Source organism: Crocuta crocuta, unplaced genomic scaffold, assembly GCF_008692635.1.
Source record: "Crocuta crocuta isolate KB4526 unplaced genomic scaffold, BGI_CrCroc_1.0 scaffold1247, whole genome shotgun sequence".
Taxonomy (NCBI): domain Eukaryota; kingdom Metazoa; phylum Chordata; class Mammalia; order Carnivora; family Hyaenidae; genus Crocuta; species Crocuta crocuta.
In genome coordinates, this window is record NW_027532329.1 from 10,238 (window position 1) to 32,816 (window position 22,579).

The following is a 22,579-nucleotide window of genomic DNA, read 5'->3' on the forward strand; positions in this document are numbered from 1 at the left end:
AAAAAAAAAAAAAAAAAAAAAAAAAGAAGTTTCCCTAGGGAAACAAATCCAAAGGGTGGGATTGAAGAACAGCGGGATCCATGCGGCAGCTTGTTGACACTTCACCGGCTGCTCTGGGCCTTACTGCTCCTCTGGCACTGGTTGTCGCGGTGGTACTGGACACACTGGTCTAAGAGGAAGACTCTGTTTGATGTCCTGAGGAGAGACAAGCACAAGCGGTCATTAGGATGCACCTGTATCTGTCAGGCTCTGGGGGGTGGGGGGCGGTGGGGGGGAGGACACTACTGAGAGGGAGAGCAGGCCATTAAAGGGCCGGTTATCAGTTAACCCCCAGCAGACAGTTAACAGCAGACATATAGGGAAAAGTCCCAGGAGTCCAGAGGCCTCTGGAGCTTTAAGGGGAGGAGAAGAGGAAGAGGACAAAAGGGGCTCAGAGCAGGAATGAAGGAAGGGCGGTAGTAGGTTTTTCGTATCATCAGTGTTTCTTGATTATGCAGGACAGTCCCTGGTGTGTCCCCCTACCTTATCAACGTTTCTGTACGTGTGGAATTCCATAAAAAGGAGCATCAAGGACAGCCTGACAAGCTGAACGAACAAATAATGTTGGCAGTGTGCAGGGGGCACCTACCCGGCTGGCTTTAGTGTGGGGACGGAGGATCATGTGCTAACTGCGTACCCGTGAAGCTTCTTTGTACTTTCCCTTTATTTCCTTTTGAACACCAACCAATTCCTTCTTCCTAACCTGCTCCTGCTTGAGGCCCTGCCCACAACTCGGCCTAGGTCTCCAGGTAACAGGGCTGCTCAGCCATGTGCCTGCCATGTCCCTGCCATAGCCTGACACTCAAGGTTGGTTCCTATGTCTCCACTATCCTTTATCACCACGTGGGCCAAGCAATTTTCCAAAATCCAGCAAAATCTCCCCGGCATTGATGTCACGGACTTTTAGCTGCTTTTCCCCAACATTAAGAAAATGCCTTGAGGGGCGCCTAGGTGTCTCAGTCAGTGAAGCATCCGGCTTCAGCTCAGGCTATGATCACATGGTTCAGGAGTTCAAGGCCCGCACTGGGATCTGCGCTGACAGTGGGTTCTCTCTTCCTCTCTCTCTGCCCCTCCCCCTCTCATGCTCTCTCACTCTCTCAAAATAAATAAATAAACAAAAAAAAAAAGGAAAATGCCTTAAAACCCCAGTTCCCCTTTCTCTTCTCTACGCAAAACAACTGCACTTCTACTTTGCCACATCATCTCTGTTACTCGCATTGTAACAAAATGTGTTCTACCCATGAGAAACACAGGTAAGAAATGCCCTGAGAGAAAATCTTGAAGTGGAGTTACAGACCAAGATTTATTATAACAGATTTTAACTATGATAAAAAATTAGTTGACATGTGGGAATTAAAATATTATTTTGGCATATTCAGGATACAATAGCATATGACTGTATAGGCTTGGTCTGTTGCTTTTTGACATAGTATGCAAGCATACCTTTACATTTGTAAAATTTTTTTAAACTGTAATATTTTATATCTCTTTCTTTGATCACAAAACTCCTGTGTTAGCTATGTCAAGGAAGTGTTTCCTTTCCTCATCTTACAAAGAAAAGTAAGACAAAAAGATGAGCTGCCTTTCCAAAGTTAGTATTCATTCTCAAAGCCATGACTAGGTTCCCTGACCCTAGATTGTCAATTGAGAGCTGCGTAGAGGGAACACAGATAGAATACATTTTAGGAACATGTGCTTGGCTGGTTCCATAACCGACATTTCATTTTCCCAGCTGCCAATCTTACACACAACCCCTTGACTCTGCTCTTAAATGACCATTCTGTCACCCTCGGATGTGTCCAGATGGAAACTCTCTCTCCGTGTTTCTGGCTGGTTATTTCCAAGGAGAATTCCTACCCTCCCCCACCCCATGCTTCCCTACCAGCCACAATATGAAAATAAAGCTACCCTACACAGAGGCAAAGATTAGGGCAAAGATGGCAAGCACAGAACATAGCATAGCATTCTCCAATCACATATCCATAGCAGACATTTCTAATACACCACCGCAGCATTTCCTCCTGAACCCAAATTCTTTTCTCCACCAGGTTCGCTAGGCAGCCACTACGACTCAGTGGGCATTGTCCCTGGAAACCTGTCTGCCATCCCAGGATGCCAGGAAACTAAACAAGGAGTGGAGGGGATATTTCTGCAAAGAACTCCTGGTTCCAATCGGGTATTACCGCTGGAAAGCTTTCTCTTCCTGCTCCCTCTGTCTCTTCTCTGCCATGCTCTTTTTCCAATCGGCCTGGAGGTCCTGGCTAATCATCTTTGTCTTCTCGTGTTCAGCATTTCTGTCAGCCAGGGGCCTGGAGACAACAGCAGAGTCTGGTTTTGTTCACAATCACAACACGGGGGAAGGCATGCACCAACCCTCGGAGCCCCATTCCCTTCTGGTAGATTACACAGAAAACATTCTGATTTTGTTCACCACTCTTTGATATACACGGGAAGGCATGAACATTGAGGAAAACATTGAAAACATTGTAGTTCTCAAACACTCTACTGGTCTAGGACCTTTCATCTTCAATCCTGGTTTACATTAGCAGGATTGAAACCTTTTTGCAATTAACAGATTCAGCCTTTAAAGCCACGAATTTCCTTTGAGGCTGATTCAACTAATCTGAAGAATCCTCTCAAATGGAGTTCCTCTACTTGCAGTTTCTTTCCTTTCATTACAGTCTCTCAGCTGTCAGGAATCAGCCCCCTGCCAGTTGCTACAGTCCTGTTACAAGGCAATGTAGACAGGAATACAAATGAATGGCTAGAAACAGGGAAAGAAACAGAAGTGACTTGGGAAAAGAAAACGAAATCAAGAAAGTACCTAAGGTTGTGAAGAAGGTTTAAAAGAAAAAGAGGTTTGGTGAAGGTCATGACATCAAAGAGGTGATTACAGTGTATCTCTCAAGTACCATTTCCCAGAATTCCCAATGAGAAGTGACTTTATTACTGGCCTCCAGACATGTAGCCACTGCTGTCCTGAATCATCTGAAATGTGGTATAAATTATTTATATGTGTCTATTTCTTGCCAGACTGAAACTCTTACCATCATTTCTCATTAAAGTCTAGAAAGGACATGGCTAAATGTGCCAGTTGATTCAGCCTGCTCTGCCGGGCTCTGTACTACAGGCAGCAACTGCCACTAGGTGTCAGGACCTTCTAATAAAAATCAGTACTGGATTCTGCTGGTTCACTTTTCCTAAAATAAACATGGCCACTTTTTCCTCTCAGGAGCATTGATGTCACAAGTCAGCTATTGTGTGGTCAGTATAAAGATTAAAGAAGATAATATACGGAAAGTACCAACGCCTATACCACAGTGAGAGCTCAGGGACCAAATGGGACCCATTATATATTCCTTTCATAACCTGTTTTCCCTTTTCATCGTGTTTCTTAATTGTAATAAAAACTGTTTAACAGAAGTTGACCATCTTAAACACTTCGAAGTGTACAGATACACAGCATTAAGTATATTTACATTGTTGTGCCACCAATATCCAGAACTTTTTTTTCATAATTTACCGTCAAGTTATCTAACATACAGTGTAAACAGTGTGCTTTTGGTTTTAGGGGTAGATTCCCGGAATCCATTGCTTACATACAACACCCAGTGATCTTCCCAACAATAATGCCCTCCTTACTGTCCATCACCCATTTCCCCCTACCCCACCCCACCCCCACCAACCCTCAGTTTTTCTCCACATTGAAGAGTCTCTTATGGTTTGCCTCCCTCTGTTAGAAACTATGTAAAAACAGTTTCTAACAGAAGTCTTTTAAAAATCTTGCAAAACTGGGGCGCCTGGGTGGCTTAGGTGGTTGAGCGTCTGACTTTCACTTAGGTCATGATCTCGCGGTTCGTGGGTTCGAGCCCCGCATCAGGCTCTGTGCTGACTGCCAGCTCAGAGCCTGGAGCCTGTTTCAGATTCTGTGACTCCCTCTCTCTCTGACCCTCCCCTGCTCACGCTGTCTCTCTCTCTCTCCCCTAGAAATAAATAAAAAAAAAACATTAAAAATTTTTTTTTAAAAATCTTGCAAAACTGAAACACTATACTAATTAAACAACTCCCCATTTCTCTCTCCCTCTAGTGCCTGACAACTGCCGTTCTACTTTTCCGTGAATTTGACCACTCTGATACCTTACAGAAGTGGGGTCATACAATATTTGTCATACCATCTTGTGACTGGCTTATTTTACTTAGCATAATGTCATCATGGTTCACCCATGTTGTCTCATGTGTCATAATTTCCTTCCTTCTGAAGGCGGAGTAATATCCCGTTGTAGGTGTCTTAACACATTTTGTTTATTCGGCCCTCTTGTGGCTGGACATTTGGTTTGCTTCCATTTCTTGGCCACTGAAGGCTGTTAGGAACACGGGAGCGCAAGGATCTCCGCAAGATCCCGTTTTCAACACCATCAAAAAAACTACTAGAACTGATAGCTGAATTCAGTGAGGTCACAGGATACAAAATCAAAGTACAGAAATCTGTTGCCTTTCTAGACACTAATCACCAAGCACCAGAGAGAGCAATTAAGAAAATAAACCCATTTATAATTGCACCAAAAAGAATAGAATACCTAGGAGTAAACTTGACAAAGGACATGGAAGATCTGTCCTCTGAAAACTATAAAGCAACGATGAATGAAATTGAGAAGGATTCCAATGGAAAGACATTTCATGCTCATGGTCTGGAAGAACAAATATTGTTAAAATGTTCATATTACCCAAATCACTCTACACATTTAATGAATTCCCTATCAAAACACCACAACCGTTTTGTCATAGAACCAGAACAAACAATATTAAAATCCGCATGGAAACACAAAACCCAAATAGCCAAAGTCCTCAAATAGCCAAAGAAATTTTGTGTATGTGTTGGGGGGGAGGGTTGGGGGGGGCGGAGGGGAAGGAAATCAAAAACAAAACCAAAAAACCAAAGCTGGAGGCACCACAATTCCCGACTTCAAGTTATATTATAATGCTATAGTGATCAAAACAGTATTGTACTGGCACAAAAAGAAGACACAGAGATAGATGAATGGAATGGAACAGAAAGACCAGAAACAAACCCTCAACTGTATGCTCAATTAATCTTCTACAAAGCAGGAAAGAATATTCAATGGGAAAAAGTCTCTTTTGTTGTTGTCCAGTGCTGGGAAAACTGGACAACAGCTTGTAAAAGAATGAAACTAGACCCCTTTCTTACACCATACACAAAAATAAACTCAAAATGGATAAAGACCTAAACGTGACCCTTGAAGCCATAAAAATCCTATAAGAGCACAGGCAGTAATTCTCTGACATATGCCATGACATATGTCTAGATATGTCTCCTGGGACAAGGACACAAAAGCACAATAAACAATTGGGACCCTATCAAAATAAAAACTATATAAAGAACACTATAACTCAACATCAAAAAAAACAAATGATCCCAGTAAAAATTGGGCAGAGGATCTGAACAGATATTTCTCCAAAGAAGACATAAAGATGGCCAACAGACAGATGAAAACATGCTCAGCATCATTTATCAGCAGGGAAATGCAAATCAAATCCACAAGGAGATATCACCTCACACCTGTCAGAATGGCTAAAATCAAAAACACAAGAAACAACGAGTTTTGGTGATGATGTGGAGGGAAAGGAAGCCTCACGTACAGTTGGTGGGAATGCAAATTGGTGCAGCCACTGTGGAAGACAATATGACGGTTCCTCAAAAACTTAAAGATGAAACTACCCTACAATCCAGTAATCGCATTACTAGGTATTTACCCAAAGAGTACAAAAATACTACTTTGAAGGGATACATGCACCTCTATGTTTCTTGTAGTGTTATTTACAAAAGCCACATTATGGAAACAGCCCAGGTTCCATCCATAGGTGAATAGAGGAGAACAAACTGAGGGCCGATGGGGTGGGGGGGAGGGGAAAGGGGGTGATGGGCGTGGAGGCGGGCACTTGTGCGGATTGGCACTGAGTGTTATAGGGAAACCAACTTGACAATAAACTCTTTTTTAAAAATCTCATCCACACAGTAAAAGTATACAAGATCCAAAAAATATATGTGGTATATTTGGGGCGGGGGGGGAGTGTTTGATGGATGTTATTCAGCCTTAAAAAAGAACAAGACCTTGCCATTTGCAACAACATACATGGGTCTAGAGATTCTAATGCTAAGCAAAATAAGCCAGTCAGAGAAAGACAAATACCAGATGGTTTCTCTCACATGTGGAAATTAAGGAACAAAACAAACGAACAAAGGGGAGAAAAAGAGAGAGAAACCAAAACACAGACTCTTAACTAGAAGGAACAAATAGGTGGTTACCAGAGGGAGGTGGATGGGAGATGGGGGAGGAAACAGGTAAAGGGGATTAAGAGTACACTTCTCTTGAGAAGCAATGAGTAATGCATGGCATTACTGAATCACTATATTGTACATCTAAAATGTACAATGTTATATTTCATTGTGTTCTACATAACATTTCATGTTAACGACACTGGAGTGAAAATAAAATAATTTTTAAATGTTCTCAAAAGGATCCTGCTTTCAATTCTTTTAGATATATACACAGAAGTGGTATATTATTGTTGAATCATTTGGTAATTCTATTTTTAATGTTTTGAGTACCTGCCATGCTGTTTTCCATAGCAGCTGCACCATTTTACGTTCCCACCAATAGTGCCCACATCCTTGCCAGCACCTATTATTTTCTGGGTTTTGGTAGGAGTCATCCTAACGAATGTGACCTAGTATCTTTCTCTTTTTCTTTTTTCTTTAGTTTTAGTTTCTGCTTTTGTTTTTGCTTCCTTCATTTTCTTGATCTTTCCTTTTGACATCCTAATTGCACTTTAATGGTTTCGTCTACCACTGAATCCACAGTTTTCTTCCTTTCTAGTCATTTGAATCCCCTAAAAGTGTTCAATGTTTCACCGTGCAGGTGGTATAAGAAAAATCTATAATTATTGCTGATTTGGACATTTCACAAAACAAAGATTTTATGATACAAAATAAATGATAGCACATTTTATCTTTGCATTTGTGAAACCTAATGATGTGATTCTGCAAACATATGTGGGTTTTTTTGCAGAAAGCCCTAGGGGAAAGAAAAGATAGCCATCTTGTCTCTATAGGTTACAGTGATGTATACATTATCAGATTCCCCCCCCATTTACATAAATGAGTTGCAAGGGGGAAAGTGAATAGTTGGCTAACTGCTACTTCATTCAGACTGCCATAGACTTGGCCTCCAGGACGGATATGCGATTGGAATTAAATTATTAAATTGTGTAATATAAAAGTTACATTTGCAATCTTACCATCCTACTTTGCTACCTTTATTCACTGGAGTGGAGCATCCCTGTCTCTCGGGTCTACATAAGTAAAAATTCAGTAAAACATGAAACACTTCTTAGCTTGGAGAGGCAAACATCTAGTTAAAAGCTAAATGACATCTATTCCAAACAGAATGAACAATGACAGCAGGCAGCGGGATAAGGCTGACCTGTTCACAGCTCAGCAAATGGAAACAATTTGTTAGTGAGCAGCTATCTCACTGTGGTTTGATTTGCATTACCCTAATGATTAGTTGTGTTGAGCATCTTTTCAAAAGCTTTTTGGTTATGATTGTATGCTTTTTAAAAGGATAGTTTAGAGGCGCCTGGGTGGCTCAGTTGGTTAAGAGTCCCACTTCGGCTCAGGTCATGATCTCACGGTTTGTGGGTTCAAGCCCCGCCGTCGGGCTCTGTGCTGACAGCTAGCTCAGAGTCTGGAGCCTGTTTCAGAATCTGTGTCCCCCTCTCTCTCTGACTCTCCCCTGCTCATGCTCTCTCTCTCTCTCTCAGAAATAAATAAAACATTAAAAAAGTTTTAAAAATAATTAAAAGGAAAGTTTAAAAAGTCAGTGTAATTTAGATGCTAAGAATGTGAGAAAATGCAGTGGGGCTTTAGGGGAGGCAAACTAGGATGCTCACAAGATTGCTGTATCTTTTCAGAAAGCAAACTGTCAGTGTCTGGTGATATTTAAAATGTGCCATCGGCTGGCATCCAGCAAGTCCATTTTAGTTTTCCATTTTCCGCAATGGAAACAAAATAATTCGTATGAAGATATATATTACAAATGTTTAATGCAAAATTGTTGTACTAGCAGGCCATCTGGAAACAGAGTGAATGTTCATCAATAACGCAAAAGTTAAATTATAGTAACCCATATTATAGATAGCATGCTATGTTTGAAGAAGAATGAATTTCATTTCTATGTACTGATCTAAATATAAACTAATGATACGTTACTAGGTTAAAGAAAAGTTGGGCTGGGGCGCCTGGGTGGCTCAGTCAGTTGAGCTCAGGTCATGATCTCACGGTTCCTGTGTTCAAGCCCCACATCGGGCTCTGTGCCCACAGCTAGTACAGAGCCTGGAGGCTGCTTCAGAGTCTGTGTCTCCCTCTCTCTCTGACCCTACCCTACTCACACTGTCTCTCTCTCTCTCTCTCTCTCAGAAATAAGTTAAAACATTTAAAAAATTTTTTAAAAGAAAGGCTGGGCTGACGAGTAATGTATAAGATCTCATCGGTCTTATTTTCATTTACAAAAAATGGAAACAAAATATATATGTGCATATTATCAAATATATTGGTAAAGAATAGAAAAAATACAGAAAGCTAGGGGAGATTATTAGCCTTTTTAAAAATCTTTCCACCGTTGAGTTTGTTCTTAAAGTTTGTTTATTTTGAGAGAGAGCAAGAGAGAGCACGAGAGAGAGGGCAGAGAGAAAGGGAGAGAAAGAGAATCCCAAGCGGGCTCCCTACCATCAGTGCAGAGCCAGACATGGGGCTCAAATTCACGAACCACGAGATCATGACCTGATCCGAAATCAGGAGTCAGACACTTAATGACGGAGCCACGCAGGCGCCCCACCAACTGACTTCTTTTAATGAGTGTGAATTGGTATATGTTTTATAAACAAAAGCCATAAAGTTTAAAGAAAAAGGAGTCAATATACTTTAGCAGGGATGTTTGAATCACAGTGACTAAATGATCCCCTCTGAAAGAAAGTGACCCTCTACTTGCGTCAGGAGGACCTCAGATGACATCCCGAGATGGACCTGACACAGGGAAGTTGGAAAAAAGAAGTGAGAGAATCTGGAATAACTAGTAAAGGATATAGAAACAGCAGACAAGGATCAGACCCCTACAGAAAGGGGGTCTGTGACCAGGGCTTCAACAAGAGAGATACCCAAGTAAAGACCTCACTTCATATTTGTTCAGAGCATTGTGGTTTCCAAAACTGTTCTCACATACATATGCTTACATAATTCTCACAGTAAGGAAAGGTAGGGCAGGACTATCATCCTTACGTTTCATGGGAGGAAAAGAGAGCCCAGAGACCCAGTGTGTGATTTGGCATAGGTCATGCAGCTTGGAAGTGACCGAGATTAACATCACTCATTATCAGCAAAATACAAATCAAAACCACAGTGAGATATCACCCTAGAGCAGTCAGAATGGCTACATTCAAAAAGACAAGAAACACAGGTGCTGGTGGGGATGCGGGGAAAAAAGGAACCCTCATGCAATGCACTGTTGCTGGGACTGCAAACTGGTGCCGCCACTGGGGAAAACAGTACGGAGCTTCCTCAAAAAGCTAAAAATAGAACTACCATAGAATCCAGTAATTCCACCTTCGGGCATTTACCCAAAGAAAATGAAAACACTAATTCAAAAAATATATTTACATGCGGCATCATTCATAATAACCGATATATGGATGCAACCTAAGCATCCATCGGTAGATGAATGCATAAGAAAAATGTGGTATGTATGTCTGTATATATATATAAAACATACACACACACCATGAAATATTACACTGCCATAAAAAGGATGAGATTGTTATATGAGAGGACATGGATGGACCCAAGAGTTTTATTCCAAGTGAAATAATAAGACAGACTGAGAAAGACAAATACCATAGCATTCTACTCATGAGTGGAATCTAAAAAAAAAAAAAAAAAGGAACAAACAAATGAACAAAATCAGCCCTATAAATACAAAGAACAAACAGGAGGTTGCCAGAGGGAAGGGGGATGGAGGATCAGGCAAAATGGGTGAAGGGAGTGGGAGATAGAGGCTTCCAGATATGGAATGCTAAGTCATGGGAATAAAAGGCACAGCATAAGGAATACAGTCAGTGATATTGTACTAGCAAAGTAACATGACAGATGCTAACGACACTTGTGGTGAAAACAGAATAATGTATACACTTATCAAATCAAAAAAGGAAAGGAAAAGAAAAGAAAAGGGAAGAAGAGGAAAGGAAAAGAAAGAAACTGGGTATTTGATGTTTGAATTTAAAGATATATTTGCATCGATATGGCATAAAGTCCTCCTCTGCCCATACTGCCACCTTCACCGCCCCTCACCAGCCGTCATCAGTGCAGCTTACTCCATGAATACTTCTTAGAGGGAAGGGGGTTTCTTGGAGAGAGGGCCCAAGGTTCAGGTCCGTGTCTAGGTGAGCACAACAGCACCTTTGTGGCTCACACTGTATTTCCAATGGAGAGTGCTGATCTGGACAACTCTTTTAAGAAGCTGAACTGTAAAGGGAAGGGAAAGTGTGGAGCGGTAACTGGTGAGACAGGTGGGATCGAGTCCGGTTGGTTGGGTTTTATCCACAACCTTTCTTCATAGGGTGAATTAGGAGGACGAAACAAGATGAAGCGTAGGATAATATTTTGCACGTGGTAACTCTCCATTCTGTTCACTATTATTATTGCTTGCATGCTGTTGTAGGAGAAAGGGAGAAAGAGAAGAGAAGAGGAATGTGGAGAGGGGAGCAGGCGAGGATGAGGAGGATGAAGACGTGGGTCCCTTACTCTTTTCGTGTCTTCAGAAATATCTGCAAACCCTGCCTCTGATCCGCCACATGGTCCAGAATGATTCTTCTTTTGTTGTTTGCAGCAGCCTGTATCTGGTGTTTCATACAATCCCGTTCTCGCCTATGCATTTCCACTGTCATGGCTCTCTCATCCTTACCAAAGACACACTCACGAGAATCTGGCTCGGGCACAGGCTTTTGCAGGGATTTGTTCTTAATCTGAAATAGGGACACACATAATACAGATCAGAATATTACCAGGCAATACGCTTTATGCACAACAGTGTAGCATAGGAAACTATCAGACCCTTAGAGGAAGGAACAAGGGCTACAAAAACTACCAGACGGGTGACACACAAGGCTCCTCATAACATCATGGTTTTACACATATTTTTAGAGTGCTACTGTAGCACTGCATAATTACAAAAATCACAATTGTCCCTCACCTGTGCATCCAAAACTCTCGTATAACTCTGAGTCTTTTCCATCTTTGCTGTGATATGTTTGCCTTTCTGTGCAGCGAGTCTAGCAATTAAGAGAAGGCAGGGGCACAGTCTGTTATTTTCTTTACGGTAATACAGATTAACATCATTAAAATGTATTTCATAAGTATCGATAGGAGTAAGAGCCAGGGAAGTAAAAAATTGGTATTTCTTTCTAGGAGCTTCCATTTTAAGAACGAAAGGAGTAATTCAATGCACAGGCTAGTGGACAGTGTGGTGAATAGAGGACAGACAGGATGGGTATAAGCAGAGGAATGACCATTTTGTCCAAATTCACTACCACTAACACAGGCCCTCCTTCATCCCCACCCCCCTCCACCCCCGGGCTTCAAAGAATTCAGGAGAGGAAAGCAGGAAGTGTCTATTCCTGTACAAAATGATTCACCATAAGATTCCTCTTTATGAAAAGTGATCTTTCCTATTATACATTATGATTCTGTTATATGCCACCTACAGGGAAACCATATGATCTATAAAGCGAGTACAATGGAACATACACATTTTATAGAATAATTTTTTGGTCATAAAAAATGGTTTTCAGTGTGTCTCTCACACTAGAGTAGCCTCTTTTATTTCTCTCCAGACCTCAGTAGAAGTGGGAGCCCCTTCTTAGGCAGGTTTGAACTCTGACCCTATCCCAGGCGTCAGATGATCTGAACAAGACCAATCAGATTCTCTTTCCCGAATATTTGGAATTGAGACTAACATTCGCCCAGGTTTGAGCTGGAAGAAAGACGATGTCTACCAAGGAGCTGTTGGGGCGGGGGAGCAGAGGGAAGGGTTCTTGACATGACGTTTTAGTCCCTGATTCTAGTCCTTTTAGATCCCCCCTCCCCCACATTCCTGCCCCAGGTTCCCCGGGAGACATACATTCTTAAAATAAAACCCCAGCTTGGACTTGGATTGACTGGGAATAGCTGGGAATGGTGCCTGTTCAAGACAAGTCGCTTCCTGCATCTACCAGCATTAGTGATCACAACACAATATAAAATGATACTCTATAAGGAACTATCGATTGGTACCACTATAATGATGACTATAATGATGACAGCTGTTTTCACTTTTCTAATGCAATGTTCTGCTGTCGTACTGGCTGCTAGCTGGGTAGTTAGCTCAGGTGTTTTACAGTTGTGCTAATGAAACGACCAATGCTGATGGAATCCCACATGGAAAGAAGCTTCCCATGAAAATTCTGATCCCGTTTTGAGAGCCTGTCAGCCAGACTCACTGTTCTGCGAACCGCACTTGTTCCAGGAGGTCTACCAGCTGTGTCTTTTGTGTTTGTTTTCTCTCCTTTTTCCCTCTATTATCCAGTTGTTCCTGGAGGCTTTGGGAATACTCTTCTTTTTTAACAGCTTTAGTCTCAGCAGTGAGTGGCCGTTTGTCCTCTAGGACAGCTTTCCGGAATGAAGGAGAAGTAATTCATTTACTCTAAACTACCAAAAAGCAACAAAGAATAAAGGTAGCAATTCAGAAGACTAAAATCAGTGATTAATTTAGAGTATTTGCAGGTATTAGCAAGAGAAATTTTGAAAAGACTCACATTAAATTCAGGTTTCGTAGTCTTGTGGCTTCTCATCACTTCAGCAACTCGAGATTAGACGCAGTAGGTTTTTGACTCTGTTCTCTATTAGCCAGACTGCTCATCTTTGAAAAGTTATGTATTGAAAATACAGCCTTTAAACATTTAATTCTATTACATTACAATAATCCAACCAAGGCAGAAACTTGCCTTTGGGAGGCGATGGTACTTTCTGATAGCTTCATAGATTTATAAAAGTGGGTTGGGGAAGGTTGTTGTTGTTGTTGTTGTTGTTGTTGTTTTTCCTGTGTTGAGGCATTGGCCAGCCCCTATGTGGGGATCGTAAGAGGGAATGGAAGATTTCCTGAGTGGTAACCTGATAGCACAAATGCAGGAAAGAGCAGTATGGTCAATTATGGGAGACCACAGAAATCTGGACAGTGCACATGTGAGGGTGTCATCCTCTCTTTGCTTGCTTGAGAGAGTCCATGGATTTGAAGGGGAAAGCCTTGAGTATATTTGGTTAGAAATCACAAATAAAACCATATAAAACCAGGAGTTCTACCTTTAAAACTCAGCCTTTGCGGATTGGGGAGAGGGAGAAATCAGTGACAGGTACAATCATTCAGCTGCTTGGATGGTCATCCCAGTGTTGCTCACTATTATGAAAACTTGGATACAACCCAGGTTTTAGTCCAGCAGTAAGGGAATGATTAAATACATTACAGGACAGACATATGGGACAGTTCCTACTGTCCCACTCTTCAGTCGAGGGGTTGAACTATCTGGTTTCTTAGCAGATCCACTTCATCCTTCTACATTGGATAGTGCTGAATGAAATGCACATCCTCTCCATCTTTCTTCTTTGCCTCGTTGCTCTTGCACAGTGGGAAAAGGTGCCGTACTCATTGTTAGCAAACATAACATGTTTCCTACAATACCAACTTTGAAAACAAATTGATTTGTTGCCTTTTACTTTTTTCCCTTCACATTCCTTTCACAAGTTTTCCAAAGACTGAGTATGTCAAGCGGCATACTTTATAAAAGAATGTATTGATGGCAATTAGAAACATGAGATTTGCAAACTGGGCAACTCATTTTTAGTGGTCATATCAGCATTATTATTCAAGCTTAAGAAAATAATGAAATTGTGGAAATACATTCGTTTCTTAGAGTAGTAGATTCGATTGGGTTAAACACAGTGATGACACTTTGAGTCTCTCAAAAAGCTGTCTTCAGTTTCAAAAAGTGGTTATGAAGGATGGCTAATGATTAGATGACCAAAGGCAGATCCACAAATGATAGAGGCAAAGACCTTTCTTTCGAGAATTTTTCCTTTCATCCAAGGTCTCTTGACACAAGAGGCTGTGGAGATGCATGTGATCCTGTGTTCACTAGCAACTGCCAATGAGCTCTAAACATTATATATCCTGAACATACATACCCTTTAGTTGATAACAAAGCTCAGGCATACCGTGCATTCCACTATTTAGAAGTTGCTCGTTGGAGAGTTACCTGCAGGATACAGACAAAGATCTATGTTCTGCAACATTATTTGTAATGCTAAATCTTAGAATTTCAGATAACTATTGCAGGAAACTAGTTATGTTGTAAATTGTACTTTGGAATACATTTTGAAGAGTTTGCTTAAAAGAAAGCTGTAACTTTATGTGCTGATTTTTAAAAGTTTCAAGATATATTAAGTGAAATCTTGTTGCAGAATAATATTGCTAATAGTGCTTCAAGTATACCTATACGTGTAAGTAGATATGTATATTCATATACATGTTTATAAATTCAGAGAATATTTAAGGAAAGGTACATAAAATTATTGGCAGTGATTATTTGTGTATAGTGTGAAATGTGTGTGGAGAGGGAGGAGATCAGAGAACTTTGATGTTCACATTTCTCCTTGATTTACTGTCTGGACATGGATTATGTTAGTAATATTTTAAAGATGATTGGCCACAGAAAGAGAAACAGAGGACAGAGAGAGGTACAGGCAGAGTGCAGGTAGATTTGAAAAACACTGAAGGAAACAAACTGGGCCAACAGTTTCCAAAGGACTTTAATATACACATACTTTTCTCTAAACTTCAACTTGCCTTGTGAAACCCACACTCAACGGGCAGTCAGCTTTACCCAGACCCGAAAGCATATACAATCTTCAGTGGCTCATATTAAGGGCAACATGGAATCTTATTAAAAAAGAAAACATTTGTAATACTCTTGGTTTTGATATTACACAAGACAGAATAAAAATGTGCAGTAAATCATTTAACCCACATCTACTAATTATCTAACATGGGTCATGTACTTTGCTTGTTGTAGGAGGAACACAACAGAAGAAAATCCCCACACTTGAGAAGTACACATTTCATTTGCTATTTCTCAAATATTTATGGAAGAGGTTTGGGGGTGCCTACGTGGCTGAATCAGTTAAGTGTCTGACTCTTGATTTCATCACAGGTTATGATCTCAGGGTCTTGGGACAGAGCGCCATGTCAAGCTCTGCACTGACAGCAAAGAGCCTGCTTGAGATTCTCTCTTTCTCCTCCCCACCCTCTATCCCGCCCCTGCTCGAGCTCGCTCTCTCTCTCTCCAAATGAATAAACTAAAAAAAAAAAAAAAAAAAAAAAAAAAAAGAAGAAGAAGAAGGTTCTAAAAGCAGGAAGTGTTGGAAAGTCAAAGTGTACACTGAAAATTCGATCAATGGGCAAATATACTCTAGAAATACTTTCTTAGGAAGGCACCATGTTAGAGATCCACAGAGCGTCTTTTGGTTTATAGACCTAAACAGACATTCTTTCTTCCAGCTTTGGATCAGATCACTTTCTTCTCATCATGCAATGAAGCAATTGATCAAAAAAGCAGTCTTGTCTGAAAAATTCAACCAAATAGTGGAACTGCACTCAACACTGACATGCTTACAGTATGACAGGTACTTAGGAACTGAGACAGACTAAAAATACACCAGATACATATCTTCAATCCCTTACTTACTCCAGGGATGCTAAAGAAGTGGACTTCTGGTGGCTTTCTACCACATTCACTTACCTAAGATGGAACTACATTTCCCAGAATACTCTTCCCTAGAAGATCCTAGGCTTCTATATTAGGGTTAGTAAAAGGAGAAATTTGCGTGAGGTTTGAAAGGCAGAAGTAAAGCAGAAAACACTTTTACGCGATAAAAGTCATTGTAGGGCCAGGCGCTGATCTGCTGGCTCCCCACGTGGGCACGGGCCAGCAGCCTGGCTGCAGCCCTCCGGCTGCCACCAGATCTCCTCTGTTAGCTCTCCTGAACCTTACACTAAGTCATTAGTGTGTTCAACACTCATTTGCATGTTCAACACTGTGGCCATAGGCACCACATTATCCTACAGATCACATATATCACTAAAAGCTCGATACAATGACAGACAAATGCAAGNAAATGAGTCATCCAGCTGCCCCAATTCCATGTTTTTAAAAAGTTTTATTCATTCATTTTGAGAGAGAGAGAGAGCAAATAAGGGGGGTTGGGAGGGGCAGAGTGGAGTGAGAGAATCCTATGTAGGCTGCATACTGTCAGTGCAGAGCCCCATGTGGGGCATGGCCTGAGCCAAAATCAAGAGTCAGACACTTAACCGACTGAGCCACCCAAGTGCCCCCAATTCCCATATGTGAAAAGAAGCAATGGAGAAAATGAAAATGAGAAAGATGTTTTGGCTTCCAAAAATTCTCAGCTTACAGTTACTTGTCCAATTTCACCATTAATTATGCCATTCTCCATAGGGAAAACAAAATGTAAATTCTACAAAGGAATATTACTTTTCAAATGAAGAATACTGCTCAATAAACACATCCTGGGAAGAACTGAAATGTAGGTGACTTTAAGCAATGTGAGTTGAGTTGGTTAGCCAGCACACCTCCCACAGTACACAAAGATTACTTTAAAATCAGGATTATAGAACTAAATCTAGAAGGAAAAGTATTAAGCTTCCAAAATAAAATAGAAGAGAGAAATTGTGTGAGCTTCGGGTTGGGTAAATATTTCTTAGGACATAAAAAAGTATGACTTATAAAAGCTAAACATGTGATAAATGGGACTTTATCAAAATTTAAAAGTTTTGCTCTTCAAAAAACACCACTAAGAAATGAAAAAGAAAAAAAAAAGAAAGAATGATAAAGAAAGACACAGGACAGGAAACTTATTCACATTACAAACATCTGGCAACTGATATACAGGATATACATTTTTCTCCTCAGTTTTTATTTAAACGCCAGTTAGTTACCGTACAGTGTAAGATTAGTTTCAGGTATACAATTGAGGGATTCAACACTTCCATATAACCCCTGGTGCTCATCACTACAAGAATCCTCTTTACTCCCCATTACCTATTTAACACATGCCCCCACCTGCCTACCCTCTAGTCACCATCGGTTCCTTTTCTATAGTTGAGACTCTGTTTACTGATATTTGTCTCTTTTTCCCTCCCATGCTTATTTGTTCTTTTTGGTAAGTTCCACATAGGTGAGTGAATGCATATGGTATTTGTCTTTCTCTGACTTATTTTGCTTAGCATAATATACTTCAGCTCCATCTATGTCATTGAAAATGGCAAGATTTTTTTTTATGGCTTTGTGTATAGTGTGTGTGTGTGTGTGTGTGTGTGTGTGTGTGTGTGTATCTGACATCTTCTTTATCCATTCATCAGTTGATGGCCATTTGGGCTCTTTCCATAATGTGGCTATTGTTAAGAATGCTACTATAAACATCAGGGTGCATGTATCCCTTTGAATTAGTATTTTTGAATTCTTTGGTGAAATACCTAGTGGGACAATTGCTGGATCACAGGGTAATTCTATTTTTAACTTTTTGAGGAAACACCATACTGTTTTCCAGAGTGGCTGTACCACTTTGCATTCCTATCAACATGGAAGAGGGTTCCCCTTGCTCCACATCCTCACCAACACCGATCAGAATATACATATGCTAAATCTTCCTAAACTCAATAAGACAGCACAAATTTTTAAGTGGACAAAATATGTGAATATACATTTACAAAAGGAGATATGCAAATAGCCAGTAAGCAGATAAAAAGATTCTCATCATCCCTGGTTACTAGGGAAACATACATTAAGAACACAATGAGGAAGCTCTACAACAGCAGAATGAGTATCATTTTTAAAAGACTGTGCACACCAAGTGTTAGCAAAGATGTGGAGCAACTGGACCTTACATTCTGTAGAAGAGAATGTAAAGTGATTCAATGAACTCTGAAACACTAGCAGTTTCTTACAATTTCAGCTAAGAAAAATAAAAACACATGTTCACAGAATGTGTTATGCATAAATATTCATAGCAGGTTTATTCACAGCAGAAAAAATGTGAAATGGCCACGTGTCCATCAAATGGTAAATGCATAAACAATAGGTCGTCTATCCATCCAATGTAACACTACTCAGTCACTGAAAAGAATGAACTACAGATACAGGCAACAACATGGATGAACCTCCAAATCCTTATATTAACTGACAGAAATCAGACACAAAGAGTACATACCATGGGACCCTATGTATATAAAATTTTATAAGAAGCAAACTCATTTAGAGTTACTCCAACAAATCAGTGACTGGCTGGGGCCCGGATAAGATAGAGAGATAAAATGCAAAGGGGCAGGAGAAAGAAATCTTTTGGGGGTGATGGAGATATTCTGTATCTTGAGTATGGTGGCAGTTTCACAGGAGGATACAACTGTGTCCAAATCCTCAAAATCTACTCTTTAATGGGTTTATTTGGCTGTATATAAAATATAGCTCAATGGGAAGTTTTTAAAGAAGAACCCCAGTGTTCAGGGGGAAGCAAGCTTAAATAAATAATTCAGAAGTAAACTAAAACATAAAAGTCACTGCGGAATTTTACAGGAGTCTGAAAACACCTGCCACAGTTCATAAACTTGACATTATCCAAATTGAAACTCAACTAGAAAATGGATTAAAAGACCCTAACAAAGGTCTTCCTGCGTAGCTCAGTCGGTTAAGCTTCTGACTTCAGCACAGGTCCTGATCTCACGACTCATGAGTTCAAGCCCAGCATCAGGCTCCCTGTTCTCAGTGCAAGCGCACTTCAGATCCTCTCTGTCTCCCTCTCTCTGCCTCTCCCTTGCTCATGCTCTCTCTCCCGCTGTCTCTCTCTCTCTCCTACTCTCTTTCAAAAATAAACAAACATTAAAACAAAAAGAACCTAAGAGAGTAAGAGAAATGCCTTTTAATTTTTTCCCTTCACATTCCATTCACAAGCTTTCCAAACACTGAGAAAGTCAAGCAACATACTTTATAAAAGAATGTATTGATGGCAATTAGAAATATGAGATTTGCAAAGTGGGCAGCACAAATATCCAAGAGGATTTACTGAACTCTCATTTGATCAAAAGTATGTATAGGACGGATGCCTGGTTGGCTCAGTCAGTTAAGTGTCTCTTTGGCTCAGATCATGACCTCGTGGTTCGCAAGTTCGAGCCATGCATGGGGTGAACTCTGCTTCTTGCGCTCTCCCCCCCACCCCCTACTCCCTTTGCTCTCTCTTTATGTCAAAAAAGAAAAGTGTTTGTACCAACTGAAAATTAGAAAGAGATATCCCAACCTAACTTGTGTTAACCCTAGTAGATTTTGACTAGTAGGTATATTTATCTTAGCCCAATTTTGGGTCCTGAGTATTTGAGCCATATCCATATACGTAACAAAAAGAGCAATTCCCATAACTCGTATTGAGAAACAGAAGTCAGAAACAGAAAGAGAAGTTTGTTAAAAGACACTGTACCTGCCCTACCTTAGTATGATCCCGGCAACGAGGGCCTGGAAAAAAATGAGGATTCCTTCTAGTATCCTTTTTCACATAACGTGAAGGAGGGAATCTATAAAAAGAGTGCAACATGAATTAATGTTCAAAAGTTTCACACGAGCAATGACAATTTGAGACGCAAGCATAAACAGAAGAGAAAGAAAAATATCTTAGTGATTTTCCTTCGAGGATCTCTATGTCTTGAGGTTAAGAACCCATGGTTTGTGTCAAATAAACTGGAGTTTGAATCCCAGCTTTTTTGCCTACAAGCTGACTGGCATTAGGCAACTGGGGTCCTCTTGCAAAAAATCTCAGTTACCAATTCTGTGAAATGGGGATAAAATGTATGCATTCACCAAAATATAATTGTGCTTATTATATGCACCGTTTTAGGCATGGGAGATGCAGTGAAGAACAAGAGATATAACAAAAGAAAAAGAAAAGGAAATCCTGGTCCTTACAGAATTAACATTCTGATTGGAACTGAGAGCCAGATGAGAAACAAATAAGTCAGTTCAATAGTATATGTCATTGGTTGGCTCAGTCAGTCGAGCATCTTTTTTGCAGCTCAGGTTCTGGTCACAGGATTCTGGCATCGAGCCCCATGTCGGGCTCTGTGCTGAGCATTGGAGCCTGCTTGTGATTCTCTCTCCATCTCTCTGTCTCTCCTCCACTTACACACACTCTGTCTCAAAATAAATAAACTTACTTCAAAAGTACAACGTATGAAGGTGATAAATGCCTTGCAATGCTGGAGGGATGGAGTATGAAACCATAAAGAGAATGCCCGCACCAGTTGCACCAAGAAGGTGATATTTCAGTAAATACCTGAGAGAAGGGGGGATTAATAAGAATCAGATATCGGATGCCAGAAGCATTCCAGGCAGAGTGATTGAGTATAAAGTGCCTGAGGTGGGAGTGTGCCTGTGCTCAGAGTGGTCAGAGGGAGATGAGATGGCAGACAGAAAGTAGGAGAGTGGTCAGAGACCAGGCAGGATCTTGCAAGCCACAGCAAGGTCTCTGGCTTTTACCCTGAGTAAGAACGGAATACCTCGGAAGGTACAATGTGTGGTATTAACAAAACTATGGGGAAGACATCAGTCCTTCATAGTCCTGCTATGGGGAAGATAATTTGATATAACCTCTTGGAGAATAATTGGTAGCGTGCATCAAAGGCATGAAAAATCGGCCTCTTTCCTCTAAAATTTTACTTTAAAGTTTTTATCCTCTAGAAGACTCAGGAGTGTGCAGAGAGTTGTGTGTAGCTATATTATCACAGGATCATTTATAATATTAAAAAACATATACATCCAAAAGGAGATTGGTTAAACCGAAGGTTTAATTAATGAAATGATGTGCAATAATTCGTTCATGTTCCGGGATATCCAAGGCCATGGGGAAATGGTTACCACTTATTGTTGAGTATAACAAGGCTTCCTATGATACGATCTCACTTGTACTTAAAATGTGTGTATATGTTTCAAATATAAATATAGGTATAATGGGTGATGTTTTGTATCTATTCTTTTTCTCATTTTTTAAACTCTCTGTCATACACATGTAGTACTTCAATAATCATCACCAGAAAAACCCCACCATTTTTTGGTGAACATCTCTAGGAAGCCTCCACTAATAAGCCCTAACCATGAATTACTCCCCCCTCCTTGTAGGTCCTGTACATTCTGTTGTTGTCTTTACCATGTCTTCTACTTGTTCACGCTCCCTAAGAGGCCCTTTGTATGTCTTTTATATGTCTTACAGTTCTGTATCTTCTGCGTCTAGAGTAATGCCCAGCACACCATGGTGCTCAGTGTCTGTTGGTTTCAACTAAATTACAGATACAAGGCATTTGATTCCTAGTTATCTTTCATAACCATGTGATTATCCAAAACAATCAGGCCGAGGGTTTGGAACATGACTTTAGTATCACAGAAAATGCATAAATCACACATATGATTGCTGATACATTGGGACACACTAACAAATTCATTTGCCAGCACAGTGCAAGGTAACTAGTCAATGCTCAATAGGTAACTTGAGTATGGTTGACTGGTTTGAGGTTTTAAAAAGTGTCCTCCTCATCCAGATGGCCAACAGACACATGAAACGATGTTCAGCATCCCTCCTCATCAGGGAAATACAAATCAAAACCACACTGAGATACCACCTCACGCCAGTCAGAGTGGCTAAAATGAGCAAATCAGAGAACTCTAGATGCTGGCGAGGATGTGGAGAAACGGGCACCCTCCTACACTGTTGGTGGGAATGTAAACTGGTACAGCCCCTCTGGAAAACAGTGTGGAGGTTCCTCAGGAAACTAACAATAGAACTCCCGTATGACCCAGCAATAGCACTGCTAGGAATTTACCCAAGGGATACAGAAATGCTGATGCATAGGAGCACATGTACCCCAATGTTCATAGCAGCACTCTCCACAATAGCTAAAACATGGAAAGAGCCTAAGTGTCCATCAACAGATGAATGGATCAAGAAGATGTGGTTTATCTATACCATGGAATACTACATGGCAATGAGAAACAATGAAATCTGGCCATGTGTAGCAACATGGATGGACCTTGAGGGTGTTATGCTGAGCGAAATAAGTCAGGCAGAGAAGGACAAATATCATATGTTTGCACGTATAGGAGGATTAGGAGGAACTTGACGGAGGAACAAGGGGGAGAAGAAGGGCGGAAATGGTGGGGGAAAGGGAGAGAAGCAAACCATGAGAGACTCTTGAATGCTGACAAAAACTGAGGACTGATGGATGTGGGGGGAGGGGGGATGGGCATGGAGGAGGACACTTGTGGGGATGAG

At 40.7% G+C, this 22,579-nt stretch overlaps 1 protein-coding gene across 1 annotated transcript in view; it reads right to left on the reverse strand.

Annotated features, from left to right (window-relative positions):
* Nucleotides 1–59: 59 nt before the first annotated feature.
* CCDC81 (coiled-coil domain containing 81) overlaps nucleotides 60–22,579 on the reverse strand; it is a 42,273-nt gene continuing 19,753 nt past the window's right edge. Inside the window, 9 exon segments of the mRNA XM_077778408.1 lie at nucleotides 60–195; nucleotides 2,223–2,348; nucleotides 10,913–11,133; nucleotides 11,361–11,439; nucleotides 12,646–12,814; nucleotides 12,957–13,010; nucleotides 13,013–13,094; nucleotides 16,035–16,049; nucleotides 19,751–19,835. Coding sequence (XP_077634534.1) covers nucleotides 102–195; nucleotides 2,223–2,348; nucleotides 10,913–11,133; nucleotides 11,361–11,439; nucleotides 12,646–12,814; nucleotides 12,957–13,010; nucleotides 13,013–13,094; nucleotides 16,035–16,049; nucleotides 19,751–19,835 — 925 coding nt within the window. The 3' untranslated portion in view covers nucleotides 60–101.